We start from the raw sequence: 22,082 nt of genomic DNA on the forward strand, positions 1-22,082 counted from the left end.
ACACTAAAGCAGCATAGAATCTGAAAAATATAAAAGCTAAAAGGCATCACCATAATACCGTGATGCAAGGATTTCAATACTGCAATCTTAAGTCTATTTTATTGAGAGACTTTCTAAATACCAGTTTTAATAATCTCATCATTGATATCTCGAGTTACACCAGCTCACATCTAGGAGGCACAATCAGCATTACAGCATTCATAGACTAATTTAAGGCTCTTTTCTGTGCCAAATGGGCAAGACATAAAGTGTTAATTAGGTATTAAATATACTTAGCAATAGCGAAAACCAAAGAAATTATAAGAATAAAAGAAAAAGGAATGCACAGTGCAAAACTGTCTTCAGAAAAATAGAGGAAGAAGAAATGGGAAAACAGATAAAGGGAAAGCCACTGTAATTGTGTTCTCAAAGGCTCACCTTGTTAGCATCCATAACAGTGTTGAGGCACTTGGTCTATATAGGATTTATATCCCTATTTAGAATAAACCTTTTTGGCCCCTCATGGGTAATAATTGGCTTGTCCTCTCAGAGAATATGACAGCAGAACTGCAAATTGTATTTCAATAGAATCTTATCACTTAAGTGCTTAAACAACAACATTGTATTGCAATTAAAACTTCAGAAGACGACACATCACTGAAACAAGAAGCTTTTGTAACATCAAACCCAAGTTCTCCTCCTTTGTGTGTTTATTAGGTGGTTATTTAAAATAACAAAAAAAATCAGTGAACACTCAATACAGCAAAATGACTGCATTTTATGTAATTGTGACTTATTTTTTTGATTACAGGAGAGTTGGTCATTAGTCTTCATGATATGGGAGATATAAGGGAGGTACCATGGGTCTGAGGAGAAAATAAGAGGCCCTTCAAGACAGCTGGATCAAAATTGTGCAGGCTAATACTTTCTGTCTACTAGCATCCTGCCCTGCCCTCCAGCCTTTCCAAACCACCAGTGCTCTGCACCCATGTCCAGTTGCATCAAAACCTCAGAAAAATTAAAGAATTCTATCTCTTACATGTTCTCTGAATTCTGGTATTGTCCATTTTGGATGGAGAATGACATCCTAGCAAGAACACATGTGTTTCTTGCCATCTTTCCATTCTCAGGTTTCCTGGTGTACAAAACCACACAGTTCATCAGCTGTCAGAACTTCTGCACTAAATTAATTCCAAATGGGCATTTCTTTTGTGTTCATATACATGTGATGAAGAACTTGCAGAACCTGAAGAAAAGGAGCAGGGTGAATGTTAGTGACACCATTTTCATATAGTAGGAGTTTTTCACTTTTTCCTGAACTGGATCTTGGACTGAATCCCTGTACTCAGCCAACAGTTTACATTAATTTATTCTTGTCTTTGTGCTAGTTTAGCCCCAAATTTCCATTAAGCCTAAGGATAGGAAAGGAGATTCCCAGTCTGAAATATTCATATTCTGCACTCAATTCTAATAGAAAATGTTAAATGGAGAAGAAAATCTATGCAGCTGCCAGCATTTAGTAGCATAAATAAGCAAGCATTATGTATTAGAATTATTTGTCTAATGTTTTGGCAGGACACTCCATGATGTCTTTCTAGAAGTCTAATTAAAACATCCTGCTTCTCCTTCCAGAACAAAGTATTACTTAGTCTAATCTGTCAAATTGAATGTTCATTACTTCATGCCATGAATAACTGTCCTTTGGGACATGCAAAGAACACATAAAATGTAGAATTAGGTTGCAATGTTTGAGCTTTCCACTGCTCATCATGTGGCTGACCGAGTGGCCTCAGCATTGTGTTATCACCCTGCAGCCTCAGGCAAAGGCAACATGAAGAATTTGTAATGCAAGAGCAGTGGCAGTTTCTTTACAAGGTGAGATGGAAAACATGCTGCACATCAAGGAAGGCACCTTACCCTCTCCATTCCCTGCAATTCCACCGACAAACACAGAGTGACACACTGCCGGCTGCTCCTCCAGCTGACATCCTCCCACGCAGAAGGGACACACAGTGAGCACCTCCCCTCTCCTGTTATAGCTCTTATCACAGAGACAGTTGTTCACAAGATTTTTTTTCTCCTCCTCATTCTTATTCCCTTTAATAGTAAAAAGTAAGCTTGCAGTTTCTTGGCAGAATTGCCTCAGCAAAGCTAATGTTGCATCAAGCAACACGCTCTCTCAGAAAATGATAAAAGAGTTAGTGCAAAAGAATTAAAGCAATTACCTCAGCAAGTGAGAACAAATCCTATTCTGACAGACAGCCACACAGTCCTGCAGGACTGTGAAAACCCAAGGATACAGAACAGTTATCACAATTCTGCCACTGCTTTAGCAAAGTGGATTCTGCAATCAGTTGTACAGCTGGAATTCAAAAAAATACAAAGTCAGTCTCCTAAAGTAATACTGCTTCCAAAGAAATAGTTGTATGAGTCACAGATTAGAAATAGCTTGTCTGCTTGTGGATTGCTGTTTTAGTGAAGATCAGTATTCACTCTGATTTTCCAAAGCCTAACAGGAACAAGTTCATGATCCTCAGCGCTTGTCTTCTGATTTACCCAGTTAGCAGGAAACAAAATACTCTGTAGAAGGCTGATTGTGAAGTTCATAATACCTCAAGGCATACCTTACTGGTTTTCACCCCTCTGTCAGGAAAATGGAACAAGAGAGAAGAGCACAAAATCCTTTATAAGTCTTCTGATCAGTCACATTCAACCAGCCTGGTTATTTCCAATATACTCCAATAAAGGTAAAGATCTGCTGCCACATACAGCAGATGTGGATGTTCCTTGAAGGAAGGTGGGAATAAATACACTTTTTATTTGGTCTGTACACTAACCAGTGTTTCTATGTTTCACTTTTTCACTCTGTCTGTAATTAAAATAAATTAGGGCTTAAATTTAGGTTGTGGGCAACTAATTCTTGTGAGTATACATGCATATATACATGTACCTGCATGCATTTCATGTGTACAGAATAACATGCATTATCCTAATCATAAAAGCCAGAGTACACCAAAGTCACATGTAGCCATGCACATTCCAAATCCACACCTTCTTATTTATATGGTTTTGTTCCCTTACTCTTCTTTCCTCACTATAAATATCTGACCAACAATGAATTTGTTACAAAATGCAAATTCTTCTTACCGTGCACAAACAAACGTTGTTGTCACTCAAGATTATCACTGTGCACTTCTCCAAATAGGATACACATTTCCTTATGGACATGTTTATCATACTGAGGAACATTAGTGCTGTGATGAAATGCTTTTGAAATACCGAGTCCTTGAGAGACACTTTGTCAATGCTTTAACACACTCAAAAATAATCTTCATGTCTAATACAAACAACCCATTGGCAATTATCTTGATAAAAAATCTTAAGGGGACTAATTAGAGACAATGAATTCATTTACTTTGAGAATAAAGTTCTCTTCTGGCTGCAAGTACAGCTCCAGGGTAGATTGTTTAACCATCTGCTCATACGGGAGGTTCCCCATCCTCAGAACATCCAGAGATGGAAACAGGTCACTGATCATGCCTGTGAAAATTGGGATATCATCTGTCACTATTTTATGCAAATTGAAGTCTCTTAAGACTCACATAAGCACATGGAAAAGGAGGGTAAACAATGTACTACAAGAACATTAAATAATTTTTTTAGGAGTCTGTTTTTATTCAAAGGCAAGACACCAGAAACATATTTTACCCAGTCCTCAGGTCTGCTCTTGTCTCCTTGTTTCAGGGACCCAGAAATTACCAAAACTGACTTGATAGTATGAAGACCCCAGTCATAACAGCCCTACAAAGACATCATAACTAGTCATATTAGCACATGCAATAAAACTAAGTGGTAATGTTCATGAAGAAAACAATCATTTTACACACAGAGTAAACCAAGACATTTTTATTCACTTGCAGTCTTACAGTGGCTTTTGGTCAGTATTAGAGGTTGGCTAAAAAATAGAAAAGGCTGAAATGTATCTATTTAATTTTTAGTATTCCACCATTTGGTTCCCTATTCTTAACTGACTATAAGCTGAGTAAAGTTTGGGAACATATTCTGCAGCCATATCTAGGAATTCAATATAAATAAAAAGGAATTGTTTTGTCTATTCCACCCCCCAAAAAAAACCCCCCAAAACAAAAACAAAACAAAAAAAACACCCAAAAAAACCCCCCAAAAAAACCAAACCAAAAAAACCCAATCCCAAAACAACAACAAAACTGGAAGTAAATTCACAACTTAAAAATACACCTTTGAAGTTGACAGATGCCATGCCTCTATCCTCTTCCACGACAGTGGTAACTCTAAGTGTGAATCAAATGTACTAAATACAGCACAAAAAAGAGTTAAAAAAAGTAATTTCCAAACTCAGGAGAGTTCATGATCAGCAAGGAAAAGATTTCTGAGGTAAATTATTATTTATCTATTATCTGCATTGAAAAGGAGTCTCCACATTTCAGAAATGGTACATGTGGGTAAAGAAGTTAAAACAGAATCAATAATGAAACTAGGAAGTTTAGGAGTAGACTAAATTTAATAAGACTTTGTTAGATTTAGGCAAGGGGGTTTTTTGTGTCTTTAGGTGGTTTTTGTTGTTGTTTTGTTTTTTGGGGGCTTTTTTTTTGTTTGTTTGTTTGCAGGATATGCATCTTTAAAGCAGCCTGGTGTGTGGTTTGTTCAGTGTACAAGGACTTCCTTTGCCATGGCATGGCAGGACTAGAAGTCCCTTCACAACATATGCACTGAAAGCCCTGACTGATAACCCTGTTCTGCAGCAGTTTCCATAGGCTAGAATCCCAAAGGTATATTTAAAGTTCTAAAAGTCCCAACACTGGAGCAATACTCTTGGAACTCTCTGAACTGCTGTATATTTTGTGCAGAAGCCCAGAATTTTTTCTCAGAGGAATTTGATTTCTCCCATTTCCATTAAAAGTAAACCAAATGAGAGTTAAGAAGTAAACAAAAAAGAGCATTCTAGATTTTGCTTCAAACATTAATGGTAATATTATTATTGCAACTATGATTAATACTGAAGTGGCAAACAACAGTATAAATCACTTTTCTCAATTCACAATGTGCCTCCATGACAAAGCAATCATTAGACTCAAGGAATCCTTGTTCTAGTGTAGCAAACAATATTAATTATCTTTAGATAAGCATGGTTTAATTTCATTATCTCTAGAAAATGGCAAGAATGTGTCAGAAAATCTTCAGGATATTTAGACATAAATTTGAAATTATGCAGGCATGAAAATAAAGTTGTTTTTTATTTCATAAAGGCCCTGCCTGCTATTTGAGTTTATGGCTTAAGGTTGAAGGATTCTTCAAGTTCTAATTCCATTGATAAAAATAAATATTAGGGATATCTTGCAAAAAATTATACAGCTGGAGATTATTAAACCAGCATACATACAGGGAAGAGATCATACAATTTCTAGGTTTGCATTTTTAAGATATTATTTCTGAATATGGACTCTTTCTAGTATAATAATTAAATTATTTAGAAATGTTTTTCTCCCCCCTTTTTTTCAAACAGTTGTCGCTGCTTTTACTGGGGAAAGTTTCAAGACACGTTCATTCAATTACAATACGCTGTGTGCTTTTCAAAATAATTTATACTCTGTTACTCTCTTCTCCAAAAGATGGTTATTTACATGGGTGTTACACAGCATCACAATGTAGCAGTCATCCCAGGTATGAAGTGGTGATATATAATTGTTTAATGCAAAACAAACACATTACAAACATCCAAAGGTAAGAAGAAAGAACACTTTTTTTTTCAAATTAATGTCTGACGATTTATTAAGGATGGTCATGTGATTCAAAGTGTCTTTAAAATACAAGATAAGATAACATGCATAAATCCCTCCTATTATGCAGTATTCAGCTGCACTGGCATGGAGTGTGTGCTAATGGGTATGAATTAAATCCAGAAGCCCAAAGAACCCTCACCTGTTCAGGGAGCAGCTCCCTGCAGAGAGGTTAGAAGGTGATGAACCTCCTGGCTAACAAACAGGCACCAATGAACACTTTAGCAGCCAACATTATTACAGAGACCAGTTCAATGTCAGGGACAACCATGGCACAGGTTCTAGGGAAGGAAAAAAACCCATTATCCAGATACACAGATTAGTATTTAAACATGGTAAGAATAAGTCAGCTAAATCAAATGTCTGATGTGGGCAAACATTTTAAAAAACAGAGCTCAAGAGAGTCACAATTAAGTGTGTCAATCAAAGCTGACAAGGACCCTAGTTCAAAGCAAAATGAGCTAATTAGGCACTGGTGATTGTTAATATTCCATAACATTGCTGCACAAAAGAGGCATCTGAGAAACACAGGCAGGTACTGCCCAAATTCAGAGCAGGCACAGGCTGCAGTGGTGGCACTTGCCACTGATCACTGGGGGCACAGCCAGCAGCTGTACAGGGCCTGGAAGCCAAGTGCAACACAACCATTGCTAAAAATGCCACTCTTTTTTAAAGCTCTTCAATTTTTTTGAGAGCTTTAGTGCTTTTATATGAAGGCTTGGTTGCCTTTAGAGGTTTTACTGTTTCTTTTCTAAATATAACTGCTCAAACTTTTAGAACAAAAACCCAGAAATTGTAATGACACAAATGAAAAAATCTCATTAAATCTCATTTTTAAAAGAACATGAAATACTAATGTTATTGCTAAACATTTTCACAATTTCCTCATTAAAAATCATTACTTAAGTTACATACAAGCAAAAAATGAGATCTTGACTTTTGTGTTCAAGCCAGTTACAAACCAGCAAATCTGTCCCTTAGAGCTCTTACTACTAAAAAACCACCAATATTTCTTCTTTTTCTCCATCCAGAAACATACTGCTGAAATAAATGACCAGTTTTAATTTTGTCATATTTGAGTATGAATGGGGAACCAGAGGTTCTCATGTAGTTCTGTCTGACCTGCACATGCAGGGATCATAGTAATAAATATTCAGCTCTGGATTTCAGTGTAATGTTTTCACCAAGAAATACAAATCTGTTAAAAAAAGATAACACAAAGAAGTGTTAAAAGAAAGATACTACTTACAAAAAAAGAAAACTTACTAGACCTTAGCAAGCAGAGGTATTTCAGCTTTTAGTAATCTGTCTGGCATTAAATTCAGAAGGAAAACACTGAGAGCCACAGACAGTGCATGTGGCTGAAGCATGTCTATAGGAAGGATCACCTTTTGAAACAGAATAAAGGAGACTACTAGGGATGCAGAGGGTTTGAAAAGGCCAGGAGATAATATTGAGTAAAAAAAAAAAAAAAACCAAAATGGAGAAAGGGGAACATAGGACAGTGGAAAAACAAGGCATGTCTCAAAAGCACTGGAAAATCCTGGAACCATGGAAGTTTCTTGCAAAGTTGAATCCCTCCAAACTTCTCACCCATAGGGTGTCCTGACCTCACATGGTAGGACTTGAACCAGTTTCAATAGCAAAACTTTAACTGTAATCTGGTAGGACCAGGGTTTACTCACATTTATTCCTACAGTTTGAAGAGAAGAGAAAATTATTTTTGGGTAGTACATTACACAGATGATTTTGTGTTACCATCTAGTCTTTCATTTACAAAAAGTTTCAGAGGAAGATATTACTGGTTCAGAATTTATAGCCAGCAAAGTACAAAGCACACTCACTTCTTTTTCTTCCTAATTTTATCGTGGATAGGCTTTAATTGTACTGCCACTACTGACTGGACTTCTACCAAGAGATGATTGAATTCCTCAAAGCTCCTGTCTGGACCAAACACTTAGAGATATTCCCTACAGACCAAAAATTAAAATATTTAACATATTTTTCTTGAAAGCAGTTCTACCAAGAGATGATTGAATTCCTCAAAGCTCCTGTCTGGACCAAACATTTAGAGATATTCCCTACAGACTAAAATTAAAACATTTAACATATTTTTCTTGAAAGCAGCAGTTTCCAGTGTGTAATTCACATGAAAAAGAAGCTAAACAACAATCTCCATACTGCTTAACAATATTTCACCTTTTAATCCATGTATTCTGTATAGTCAAAAATTTTCACTGTCATACTAAGGGCACAGCCTAAATCTTCCATGGTCTCTGTCTTCTCTCTGCCACCTGGTCCTGCAGGAGCACCACTCACTGCTAGGTGGACAGCCTGGGTTGGAGTAATAGAACACCTTGACATATGAAAAGGGATTTTTTGGATTGCAATGAACTTCTACAATATCAGGAGCTTTTTTTATAACCCTTATATTTCATGGATGATTTATTCCAAGTCTACTTTCTCATTATAATTTAATGTCCTAAACCACAAATGTATCTCTTCTATATTCATGTAAAATCATGGTGTGGTACTACTTTGAAAGAAAAGAAAACTAACTACATCAATATTTTTAATTAAGAAGGAAGATCCTATCAGTGATCACACAGGACAGGAAACAGGAGGCTGCAGTTGCTGCTTTGGTTATTTCAAAGACTTGAATATCAGAATTTGGCCTCCCAGCTGAGGGCTGAAAGCATTAAGCTAGCCAGGATGCCTGAGTGTATCTCTTTTGATCACTTATTTTAACAAGAAATTCCATATTGGAGCCAAAACATGCCCAGAAGAAAAAGGTTCACTGTATGTGGTATGAAAAAAAAAAACAGAACCCAATGGTTTGGACTTTCACAAATTAAAAAAAAACTTTGTGAGAATTCCTTGTTAACCGTGGCAAAGATCTGATCATATTCCCCTTCAGACTAGACAATGAATATATAGCTTAAATTATGTAAAAAATATTTCAGTTTTTATAAATGTAGAGATCATTGAAATCATACCATTTATTATGTATGTGCACCTACATGCACATAGATTCTGAAATATATTGTGTCTTGATAACCTTATAATATACCTATGAGGTAGAAAAGAACTCTGAACTTCTAAGAAACATTTAACTTTTCATTTCTGAAACAGATAAAGCAGGCACTGTTATTTATAGCAGTCATTACCTGTCAATCAAAGATGTAATAACTTGCCAAGGGGTATTTCCCAATTACTCATAAAAGTACTGAAACTGAGCATGGCAAATGTTGGCAAAACTGTTTCTGGACATCATTCCATCTGTGGCGTACCTGTGACAGCAAGAAAAGCTCTGGAACTGGAGACCTAAGAGCCATCAAAGAGTCAAGATGCCGGGTAGGAGCTATTCAGACGGTACAAGTGCCACCCATCAGAAAGCTGCAGCTGTCACCAGCAGGCCTCACCCCTCATTCCTGCCACTTATGACTAATAACTACTACAATCTATTATAAAGGATTAGATGCACCTTGAGGCATTTGTGCCTTTATACAGATGCAAGTGTAATAGAAGATAATTTTAACAGAGCTATTACAGCAGAACACAAGGGCTCTCCACACGAACAATGCAGTCTTTGCAAGGGAGCTGACATTACTTTGACCACAATGAGTTTCATTTTACTCCTCAAGCCTTGTTTCCTCTTATCTGAATGCCACCTTAAAAGCCCATTTTATTTCTGAGGCTTAGGGGGAAAATAAGAATTCTTTCCTATTTCAATTCCAATCCAGTGAAACATTTTGTGCATTCAGACCAACAGCATTACTTTTACCTGAGCTAAAGTTTATGTATGAGTGAGAACTTTGGTTTAAATAAACATTTGAAATTTCAGTTGTCTGCACCTTTAAAAAGCCACCACAGGAAGAGGAGATGCTCTGGAGATGCACATGCCTCTGAAAGGAGAGCAAAACACACTGTGAATTACTGAAGGCAGAACAAACTCTGAATGCAAAATATAGCTGATTCAAACATGCACCCTCTGGGCTTGAAGGCTTGCTGATATCTCTCTGCCATGAACAGCTTTGGTGCAAATGGCCATGATTTTTTCATGATCACCTGAGGAAAGTTCTCCAAGCAGCATGGTAATAAAGAGCATTTAGCTCAGTGACCTGAAAAGATTTAGGTAACCCTCTAAAACAGATGGCTTCCAGCACCATCTACCATCATTACTGCTAGAAATTAGTTCTGCCTACATCATGAACTAATTCACCATAAAAACTGGCTTATACATACAAATTTTCTGATATTCAGCATGAGATGCCAGAAGAAATCCTGGTTTAAACAGAAATTTGAACCATCTCCAAAACAGCAACAATCCAGGTGAGCACAAATGCTGCAGATGGTCAGCTAGGCACGGTAGGAGGAACGGATGGATGAGATGATGTACATGAAATAGAATTGAAAATTCTGTGGTTATAATCTCCATAGTGATATGTACCAGACTTTATAAAATTGTACTAATTGTACAAGAACATTTATTGGCAAACTAAAAATAGTCCTTAGGAAAGATCAGAGACATTTTAAAAATAGACAAAGCAATAAGGGGATGAATACAAAATATGATATAAATGACTACAGAGTTATGTAATACAAAGTGACTATGGAATTATTCCAGTTTCATATTAATAAGGGGGAAAACCCCAATGTCAGCTACTGCATGTAATTCTAAGGAGGCAAATGTAAAAATACATGGAAATATCAATAGAAAGATATAATGCATTTTCAATTACAGAGAAAATTTAGACAGTTCTGTCAGATATTCATGACCCCTTTAAAGTCTCTTTCCTATTTTGTATTTCCCTTCAGCAGATATTCTACGTTGAAAAACAAAACCAAAACTACTGAAAGTTTTCACGAAGAGAAAGAGTACTCACAGCAGGAGAAAAACATTCAGGAGAAGTTTGAGACAAAAAAGGGTAAAGCAAAAAATTAAATGCACAATGTATTCTTCTGATATGGGACTAAAACTAAACATGGACGTAAACTGCTTGGTTTGATATAAACAAATAAATTAGTTTTGGCTTCCTTACACAAATATACGGGTATATATGTATTGGATTGTACGTATACAGACTGAATGTGTACTTTGTTCTTATCACACCACTGTGGCAGAATGTTCACTTTTAGCTTTTGTCTCAGTTCAGAAAAATCCTACAATACCCCAGTAATTAAGATGTGATAAAAATGCCCATGAGGTAGCAGAAATTGAAGAAAAAGCCATGCTTCTTTTTTCAGTAGGTGCTGTATTATTTAATATGTTACAGTAATATGTTCATATGTTTAACATTTAATATGTAAACTATACCAATATGGTTATTTTCATGCTGTATTTACTTTCTGTGAATTAAACAAAAATTGCTTCTTGTGGCAATCCTTCAAGGCTGTTGTCAAGCTCTCTTTCAGCCTGCCAATGCCATTTCTACATCTAAAACCCATCAGGTTTGTGAAGTACTAAGCTCAGCCTGGGCTGAGTGGTCAAAACCTCACTGTTCTCTCTGCCTCTCTTCGTGCCTCCATGGAGCAGAGATGTACTGCATTGTATACAGTTTCCTCAAAGTGTAGCAACCAGGACTCCACCTTTTGAAGCAAAAAAACCCCAAGCACGCATAAATTTATGCGTAATGGTATATTTTGTACTAAAAATAAAGGAAGTTCATCTCATTAATCTTCACAAAGGATTTTTGTTACTTTTTGCAAACTTTTTGCAGCACTTTTCACAAACTTGAAATGAGAGTGGATTTTCCATCCATTTTCTCTGTCATTGTACCTTCAGCAGGATTCAGATGAGACACCAGATATTGGGGTTTTTTTTTACATACCCACTTGATTTGAACACAGACATACTGTCTTAAAGCTCCAAATAAGAAAGTCTGGAGTTTTTTGTGTTCACAGCCCCAGTACAGGCCCAGACAATACAGTATTTTCTGTCTCCATGTGCTCAAACATAGCTGTATCTTGGAGAAACTATCTCCAAGAAGCAAGCTGCATATACTTGTCCATTCAGTCTGGGGCCTCCCTGCTGTGACAATCAATCATTAGAACCACAGGCAACATTGATTTTATGCAACGTGAATGCTTATGCATTCAGCACTGTTCTGAGAACAATAAGTTATTGTCTCAGAAGTTGCTGATCTGTTCTCCCTGACCTACCACCACCCAGTTAGCACACTGCTGGCTGGCCACTGGGCAAATATGAGGCTCAGAACCAGCTGAAAGGTTCAGCTGATAGGAGATGTGTGAGAGCACTGGAGGTTTGGGGAGGTGTGTGCTACAGGATAAGGCAGGAGGGGATCTGAAACTATAACAGAAGACAAAGTAAAAAGAGCAGCAGGAGAGAGAAAGTATGAGAAATGCAATATTCAACCATAGTCTTGATCAGCTCTATGACTTTTAGTACTCATTTTTTCATTTTCATTACTTCCAAACAGTAAACTGTCTATCCTTCTTTTAAAAAACCTTTTATGTAAAAGAGAAAGATAGACAATTTTTTAAATTATAGTAAATTACACAGTATAGGGTAACAAAGTGTTTTGGGTTTATGATTTTTTTTTCCAAGTTTGTATAACTAAAAGTAACATTTTATGCAATTGAAAGTGTCTATTTAATTTACATCCCAAAGAGGGCAAAATTCATTAAGGAGATTTCACATAACTCAACATATCTGATCATTAAATCTACATGTGTCATGGAACAGAACTTGCTCCTTTTCTGTGCTGTATATTTCCCAAGGGCAACATTTACAACATTTATTCCTCTGTATTCTCTTGAAATTTAAGATCAGCAACATTGTCAGAAAGTTTGGTAAGATGATGGGCTATTTGCATCCAAAAATACCAAATATATAAGGAACCCATTTACAGTAGATTTGTGTCAATCACACTAATGCATGCCTCTGTTAAAGTGGATGACTATCTGACTGTTGTGTGATTACTACACAAGGTTTTTATAGTGATTACTATTACAAGGTTTTTATGGGGAAAAGCTGGGCCAAAATGATAAATCCGTGAATGGAGTTAATTGGCACTTCTGTCAGTTATCAGAAGAGTCTGAAGGGCAAAGCTCAATATAAAACAGAGAAGTCTTGAAATTGTTATTATTTATGGCTAATGCTTATTCTACAAATTGCCTTATTAAGGTCTAAATGCTTTTTTCTACACACCTCTCCAAAGACCATGGAATTTGAAAATCACTGTCTACACACCAGCACATTCTATGCCTGACACCTAAACCAGAAGACTTGTTTTCTTGCCTTATATGTGGATGAAACAAATAATTGAGATTTAGTTACATGGATAATCTATAAGGGCCTACCATCATGTTTGAAAAAGCTCCACGTCCAAGCCTTCATCACCTCTGAAAGCATCAGTTCTTCTGAGTTACAACTCACAGCCCTTCAAAAAAGGTTTTGCCTGAGGCACACTCAAAGCACCCAGAGAATTGATGGCTGTGGCTGGATAGTAACCGAGGCCAGGAGTATCATCTGGCATGTAGATAACACAGTATGAAGCTTCTGAAATACATCAAAGTGCCTGTGTTTTTATAGAGAAGGGTGTCACAAAACCTAGGAGATCATTGTTCAAGGGAGGAACATGGAAGGATAGCTACAAAACATTCCTTGTGCAAGGAGCAGCAGCACAGTCAGCAACAGCCTACCAGGCACCACAGATCTTCCAGTCTTATCATCACTACGCATTGCTCGCCTGAAATTTGATCAAACCCTGCTAGAAGAAGAATAGATTTGATGATCTCATTGACCTTTTCCTTTTCTAGTTCCTGCAAACCCCAAAATCCAAATAAAGGCAACTTCCATGTGGCTAAACTTCCAGCAAAGACAGATCAGGATTTGTAATATGTCTCTCATCTCTTCTTGCTGAACACCTTGTACTTGTCTCAGCTGAGAGAAAAAAAATGTTTACTACCTTCCTTATGCAAAGTGTTCCTATTTTCAAAGTAAATTAGAAATTTGTTCAGAACAAAGGTGCAGTTCAATGATATTATCAGCTCACAAGGTTGGCTGGAAACTTCCCTTTCTGTAGAGAAAATTAAGTACATTAATGCACAAAGAGGCTCAGCTGTTTTGGCTGTGTTCCTCTTTAAAGGATGTCTAGCAAGTCTGCTGAAAACCAAAATAGAAGAAAGGAAAAAGTATGTTCTTGCTTTCTAAGTATACAGCCAAAGCTTTTTCACAAAAAGAGAGTCTGAAAAAGAGACAGAGATTTTAACAATCACCTTAAAGCCAGGAATTCCCACCCAGTTAAGGAAAAAATCAGACCAAACATTAGAACAGAACAATACAATCCACTATAAATTACTAAAAATAGTAATGATGAACACAGCTGTAAGGAACAGAGAAGGTGGCAAGCCTTTCACGTTTCCTTTCCAGAAAATGGAAGGAAACATTTCATTCAGACCAAAGAAACCAGGGGAATGGAATTGTGCCAGAAAAGTCTCCCCAAAAGGTAAGTCTGGGCAGGGAAAACTCCTCTTCAACCTTCCAAAGAGTCCAGCCTTAGCAAATAAAGGATAAGAAAAAAAAAATCTAACTCAACAGGGCAGTAATGTGCAGATAAATTTAAAAAGAAAACCACCAAAGCATCAAATGAAAAAGTAGATAAGAATCACTTGAGTGGGAGAGCAAAGAAACCACTTTTTAAAAAGATAAATGTATTATTTTTGAAGTACAAAGAGTCAAAAACATGAAAACACACGTTGGTATTGACACAAAAAGTACTAAGAATAAAAATATTCAATTATATGCCTATCTGGAAGGAAAAATAAGCCATATTTATTTATGTTTGACTGATGCACTCCAGCTATTAGCTTGGTATCTCTCAGAACAAAAGTGACATCTCAAGCAACAGGTTTGTGGTTTTTGGTTTTTTTTTTAAAAACTTCCTATTACAACATTTTCCTGCAGAAGAAACAGACTGTGACTTTAAACATGGTTGCTTCTAAAGCCAGGAAGAGTGAATGCAGGTGGCAAGTTCAAGGCATTCCTCCAAGTGTGTGGAAGGAGGACTTTGGCTGCACGAATCCACCACATCCTGTTGCAGGTGTGAAAGAAAGACTCCCAGAGTATAAATAGAGAGAAAGTGAATTTGATACAAACTTTTAAGACCTTTGACAATTCTGACATCATGTCATCCCTAAATAACAAGCCTATGCCTCAAGTTGAGCTGGTCATGTAAAAAGCAGTAGAAATCCAATATGTCAAACAGGAACAAATGACAAAAAAATGATTGGAACATCTCACACCTGTACAAAAAGGAAACAATCTGACAGCTCTCATTTCCTGCTTGTTGCAGAACTACACTTTAGAACAGTTTGTAATCATACTGGAAATTTTACCTCTGCTGCAGAGCTTCAGAGCTTCCCTACACCTTTGGCTTCCTTGTAGCTTCCATCACATTTTCTTTATCTGTTATGTCAGTCACCATCAGCTGTACAGAAAGAAAAGGAGTTATTTCAACTCTCAAATTTATTTTTTCTACTTCATATGGTTTACTAAACTGGGACAAGAAAAACATGGGGAAAAGAACTGGAAGAATACACCTAATCAGCTTGTTTTAAGTTGGAAAAAAAAAGATGGAAAAAGAAAAATAATTAAAGCCTCAAACACCTATTTTGACAGTGTTTAAACTGAATATGAAGGAAAAGTAAAATGAACAGAGAGAACTGAAAATATCACTGATGATACCTTAAAACTCTTCAACAAGATAAAAATGACAGATTTTAGCAGCATTAGTAACTCAGAGTGTTTCTTCTCATGTAAGCTCAATGCCTTTTTCAATAAGCACCATGAAGAAACTTCAGCATGTTAAACACCCCAACTTGGACAAAAAAGATACTTTATTAGCATATAGTGAAACGTGCTGCTGTCAATGTTTCTAAATTTCAGATTTAAACAATTAGAAATATATTTGATATTTTAAGCACGGAAGCTCCCTATAGAACATTATCCTATACTAGATTTTCAGAATTGTACATGATGAGGACTTTCCCTAGATCTGTGGATTGAATTAGAGGTATATTGGCAACACGAAATTATCATCTTTACTATGCAAGGGTTCAGTGACTTCTTTTGGTCAGAATGAACAATTCAAGCACAATGCTTTGTGTCAGTTCAAGAGTTTATGTTGATTGTTGTAGTTACCTTTAGCCATTAATAAATAGCAGACCTCGAAGTTATATTTCAACCATCACTTCCCTAAATGATATGGACTTTGCAGAAAAGATTTCTGCACCTCAGCAGAACTGTATCTCTGTGTGCCTCCAGGAGGTTAAAAAGCTAAAAAAGAGTAAGCAACAGAAGATATTAAAGATGTGTGAAGAAGTGACCTGCAGATCTTTGTCTCAAACTGTGACACCAGCAACTGACAGTCGGTGTGAGAGGAAAACAAAGCAGATAATTACTCTGATGAAGATACCACATGCACTGAAATTCCATCCAAATGGAAATGACAGAATCTGCCATGTTTAATTTACTTTGCCAGCCTTTCACTTGTTCAATGAAATATACCACATATTTACTTTTCAGAATCAGTCATATATGAAACTAGAAAAACAAACAAACAAACAAAACCATAAAAAACTGCACTAATAAAAATTATTTATCAAACAGAGGAACTGAAGCTAACAAGAGCTTAAAAAATTCTCCTGTAGTTGTTATTATTGTATATCATAAGAGAAGACATCTTTAAACACTGAAAATGGACAGCATATTAATAAGGGATTTTTTAAAAACTGAAGGAATTACAAGCTTAGAAAGCTGTTATTTTTTAACTCCTACACGGAGGCAGGAATGTTTTTAGCATATGTATAGTTGCACAGCATACATGTAAATTCCCAGTACTAACATCTGGAGAAAATATAAATCTGCAATAAAAATTAACAAAAATATTAACAAAACAAAAAATTAACAAAAACTTTTTGTTCCAATAAAAAGGAACAAAAAGTTTTAACTTCCCAAGTATATCAAGTATATGAATAATATTGATACAATAATAATATTTCTAATAATTAAATTCTTATTTAATTGTTACCTAAACTTTCAAGCAGCTGTTCATTGGACTTTAACAAAGGAATTTCTATTATTTTATGCTCTTGGTAAGAAAATTCCATGGCAGTCCATGATTTCTTCCAAAGTCTGGGAATAAGAGCAATAATAACATCTGGCTATATATATCTGGCTATAATAACATCTGGCTATATATATATTTCATATTTGGAACTGAGGAATTTAATTGAATTTTATGTAATTCACAGTGATGGTAAACTACACCACAGACAAGAAGTTCATTTTGCTAGGCTGTGAATTTTGATACCTAGGTAAGTCACATGAAAATATTCAATTCTATGATTAATTTCTTGAAACAAGACCTAAACAAACAAATAGTTTGCTACATACTATTCTGGAAAAACATAAGGAAAATAAAAAGTACATCTCTCACCTTTTCAGTGCTCAACTCTTGCACAGCATTGACAACTACAATTTGGACTTCATCTTCTACCTTTATGAAACTGGAGTCCCAGCAGGTCTGTGAAGATCTTCTGCTACTGAAAGCCTGACCTGAAAAGAAAAGAGACAGTATGGAGCAAATTAAGTCAATTAAAAAGTCCAACATAAGCATATAACAAAGTGTTCAAATGGAATCTAACTAAAAAACACAATTAAAGAAGTTAAATGCACTCTAGTTATCAGATACACTTTCAGATTTGCCACCAAAGTGTGGACTTAACTATCTTAGCAAAAATATTTTTTGATGGTGTTACAGGTTTGGGGTTTTTTTGCTCTGTTTTGTCTTGTACTCTGGTGTTCTGTACTTCATAACACTGAAGGTAAGTTTATTTGCACAGCTGCCATTGAACCTGATGTAAGATACAGACTCAGTATCTGAGACTACAAACCTCGGGGAGTGATGCAGATATTTGCAGTACTTTGTCACTGCTTGGTAGGATTAATGAAATTCAATTAAAAAACCTTAAAATTTTTTATCAATGATTTTAAAATATGACAGTCAATTATTTTTTCATTTTCTTTTTGTTAAAAAAATCACAATTTTGTGCTAATACTGTTAGGAGCTTTTTGCATTAAAAAGAAGTTAAATGTACTTTTGTGAAAACTGTATGTGGTTAATCATTGGTATACTGAAGAAAAACAGAAAGATTCTGTTACATTCTCTTGTACGCTTTCAGCTTCACAATTTCTTAATTTTAAAAATGAAAAAAAATGGAAATTGGTCTTAATATTTTTTTTTCAAAATTGTTCAAAATAATTTTATTAAAATTTTGAAAACCAACAACTTCTCCATGTTATAGCCTCTGAACCAAAACCACTGTTTTTGGGTTTTTTTTAAATGGAAAAAAAAAAGTATCAGAACTGGGTAGGTGGAGTTCACACTTTTGAAGCAATTTAGGAGAAGACCTCTATGATGAAATCTGTTTTTTTCTCTTAAAAGACTAATAAATGGGCATGCAATAAAGATAATTTATTTCTGAATTAAACAAATATGAAACAAGAAGAAACTTTATACCTGTTAGGTTCAAGACTTTGTATTCAACCACTGTGCTGTCTGTGAGGCACAGCTGTAGTATCCTACAAATAGTCTGGGGAGTCTTTGTTATTTTTACTTCATACTTCTCGTGTCCCATTGGAATTTTCTTCTGCAGGGCTACTGTCAACAAAACATTGAAATACTTCAAGCGAAAGAAGTGCCCTCCCTTTAAAAATTAGTACCTTCCCTGCAGCTCCCAACCCTGTGGAGCTGTGTTTATGAGCAGCTCAGATGAACCTCTGCAAATTCCACCTGTAAAAGTGATTGTTGTCTGAGGGGTCTGCCATAAACCCCCACCCGCTTTTTTTATTTCCCATACTGCCTCAACTCAGCAAAGTGACAGCATGATTTTACATATAACTCCACAGGGGCTGCAAACCCATTCAGAAAAATAAAATTTTAAAGGAAAGCCCCCAAAACAAAGCATGTTCCAGAACATTCAGCTTGGACATGACTAATAAACCCACTGAAACATCCAAGTGGGTGGGAAGAGTGAGGAAGGGGTGGCACTGAGACAGATAAATTGCAGAGATAGATGGCTGTGGGACCTGCCTTGGCAAACCTTCTGAGCTGCACATCCATCTGTTCCACATTAATCTCTCTCCACTGGGTTTTAGTCCAATCATCAATGCTGCTCTGAAACAGAAAGTACAGATAAAAGCATCAACAACATTTGGTGAAGACAAACTTCTGCCACAAACCAGATCAATGGATGCAGGGGAAAGTCCACCCTACAGCAAGAGTTCACGGGCCTAAATTTTTTCCTACACCACCATTACTTTTCAAGCACACATAATAATCCATCTTCTCTAAATTCAACTCAAAGACCACACATTTTAACAGTTTCATGTTTCAGTATCTGATAAAAACATACCTGCACAATTTTCTTGTTCTATTAGACACACACCTATACCCACAGGTAGCACACAAGTGCTCCTGGGAGATTTCAGGAAGATGCCCTGCAACTCCTCCTGGGGGTGCTACCAACAAAATTACAGAAAGAAAATCTAGTACATGTGTTTTTAACCTTGCCTATGGAAGGCAGCATCTTGAGGGAAGCAGAACTTTGCAAGACTGATTCCCCATACAGATCTGTACACTGATTTTCTGGACTCTTGCTCCTAGATTTGTAGAGCTTTCTAATGTACATTTCTAAGTTCTGAATTGGATTTTATGGATTTCTGAATTTCTATTCAGTTACTTAAACTAATCAAGCAAGTTCTGGGTATTAAGCAAGCTCTAAAGGAAACTAAAAAGTTTGTTTTGCTTTGGGATTATCTTGAAATTGGTTGACTTGGGAACAGAGATATTTTTACTCTGGATATCCTAAAACATAGCAACTGTTGTTTCAAAAACAAAAGGAATAGTAAAATCTTCAGTATTAAATTTCTTTATCAAAACTATAGCACTTTTAGGATAAAATTAAAAATATAATATTAAAATATAGTCTAAACTAATAAATAATTTATAAGTAATTTTAAGAAAAATCTTACATTAATATAAACATGAATACCCCACACTTTCTTGAGCAATTGCACTTCTTTTCAACATTGTTTCATGTGCTTGTAGCCTGGAATAGATACTTCAAATAGTTCTGTAGATAGATTCCTGCATTAGAAAAATTTCTTTTTCCAGCATCTCAAGCTCTTGATTTGCTGGAAGAGGGAAGGAACACTCCAAGTACAGTTGTAGGGTATACTGAGCTTACTTAACCTGCCAGTGAAATCTATAGATCCTGCATATATGATTCAAGATAAGAAAAGCTGAGAGAATTATGGCAAAGAGGCTACAAAGCTGCATTTGCATTGCCTCTCAAAGCACCCAAAATCATGCAAATGACTCTGCATTGAAACCACAAAATAAAATCTGGATATAAAGAAGTTAATTTTTATTCTTGCATTCTTTAACTTATTAAACCACTACTTAAAGTTGTATAAATGTTAACAAAGTCCCCTCATGATGTTTTAAAAAAGAGCTACTTAATAGTCTACTTTAGGCTATTCTACTCAAGAGCACATTATGCTGTGTAAAGGAACATTCAGAATATATAAAAAAAGAATTTTGTAAGCATATGCAACACTGGAAGAGAAACAAGAAACCTGAATTTGGTGGCACTAGAATTATACCAGCATCTTGGAAAAAAAAAAAAAAATCCCCAAACCAACAAACCAAACTTCCCAAAACACCAGTAAAACAAAAAACCCTCCAAAACAATCCCTCAAAAAAAAAAAAAAAACAAACCCCAAACAAATAAAAAATGCCCAGCAAAAAACCAAACATTCCAACTCACAAATATTTTAATGTGTACATTGAAATCTCATTCACTTTTTTACTGAAATATTACAAGCAAATATGTTTTTTTCTGAGAATACTCAATCACCTGATTGAGATGAACATATGGATTTTCCACATCAAACAGAAAGGGAGCTCCCATTTTAAATCTTTCTCTGAATCCCATCTGCTTACCCATGAAGAACAGGTAGTGACATTTGTCACTGATTATGCTCGTTCTTATTAAGAAAAACAGAGATAAAAAGGACTGATCCCAGAATTCAACATACGTCAAGTAAAGTGCATTTTCTTCTGATTAACTGCAATGTCAGCTGCCTGAAGAGGAATTACGTTGTGCTATACTGACAGAGCTCTATTCTTAATGGCACTCTATTCTCTGGGCAATTCCTATTTAACAGAGTAGCATCTTCTTTAAACAAAAAAAAATCACACATGGTAGGAATACACCAGTAAGATCAGTATATTAACAGTGAGAATATTCCTGCATCTACTCATAAATAAGAAATTTCAGTGGATGAATTATTTAACCAAAACTTTACTCTATGTCATAGCTTTTACTAGAATGTTTTAGAATTTATTTTATGCATCACTGGTAATTACAAACTATTTGAACTTAATAAACTCAGTTATTTTAGGTATAATCACATAAAACTTCATTTTAATTATGTTGGGGATCTTCCACACAGTAAAACAGAGTTCTACTCCTCCTGCTATACACGCTTTCAAATATATAAAGATAACCTGGAAGTAGCTTTCTCATTCCACAAATCTCCCCCCAAAAAACCATTCAGTAAACCATATGAAAAAAAATCAGCAGATAAAAATATACCTTGACATGTGGTTTTTGTCTCTATCAAAAGTACAAGAAAGGGAAGTTTGAATCTGAATCACTTCACAGTAACTAGAAAATCAGCTAAAAGGTACACATCAAAAAATCCCACCAAAAATATTAGACCATATAGGCACAGAAATAGAAATTTCACCGTGGACTGGCAGTGCATATCCCAAAAAAGACCAAATAAAAGTTTCTCATTTCTCATATGCAGATGCTGCTCTTAAAACAATGGTTTAATAAGTTCTTCTTTTAATGCCAGTAGGAAACACTACAGCTGTAGTGTTTTCCCATCTATTCCTCTCACCAGATTTTTTTAAATTCAGAAAAATTACACTTGCTAGTCACAAAAATTATACCTGGGAGTGGTGTGGGGCAGAATATAGAAAGATAAAGGTGGCTGAGGGTGTCTTTAAGACAGCACTACCTGACAGCCATCAAATTCTACCTTTTGAAAACATATTTGAACAGTCTCAAGCTACTGCTGCCTGTGATATGAAAGTCAAGGGAGGTTTAGATTAGATATTAAGAAAAAATTTCTTCACTGAAAGGGCTGTCAAGCATCAGAACATGCTGTCCAGGGAAGTGGTAGAGTCA

General features: G+C 35.8%; 1 protein-coding gene and 1 long non-coding RNA gene across 2 annotated transcripts in view; both read right to left on the reverse strand.

Moving 5' to 3' along the window:
* Nucleotides 1-679: 679 nt before the first annotated feature.
* On the reverse strand, nucleotides 680-3,493 carry LOC120502514. Its single transcript, XR_005627534.1, has 4 exons — nucleotides 3,395-3,493; nucleotides 2,205-2,341; nucleotides 1,897-2,076; nucleotides 680-1,225 (listed from the first exon to the last, which is right to left on the reverse strand). It is a non-coding gene; the product is annotated as an uncharacterized LOC120502514 (long non-coding RNA).
* A 2,170-nt stretch (nucleotides 3,494-5,663) lies between these two features.
* The window catches only part of DNAH11 (dynein axonemal heavy chain 11), a 28,371-nt gene continuing 11,952 nt past the window's right edge, over nucleotides 5,664-22,082 (reverse strand). The window contains exons 3-7 of the mRNA XM_039710003.1: nucleotides 18,829-18,997; nucleotides 18,341-18,481; nucleotides 17,258-17,376; nucleotides 15,156-15,247; nucleotides 5,664-6,076 (exon numbers count right to left, since the gene is read on the reverse strand). Of these exons, the coding sequence (XP_039565937.1) occupies nucleotides 15,182-15,247; nucleotides 17,258-17,376; nucleotides 18,341-18,481; nucleotides 18,829-18,997 (495 nt within the window). The 3' untranslated portion in view covers nucleotides 5,664-6,076; nucleotides 15,156-15,181. The remainder of the gene's footprint in view (nucleotides 6,077-15,155; nucleotides 15,248-17,257; nucleotides 17,377-18,340; nucleotides 18,482-18,828; nucleotides 18,998-22,082) is intronic.

Source organism: Passer montanus, unplaced genomic scaffold (genome assembly GCF_014805655.1).
Source record: "Passer montanus isolate IOZ18808 unplaced genomic scaffold, ASM1480565v1 scaffold10, whole genome shotgun sequence".
NCBI lineage: Eukaryota > Metazoa > Chordata > Aves > Passeriformes > Passeridae > Passer > Passer montanus.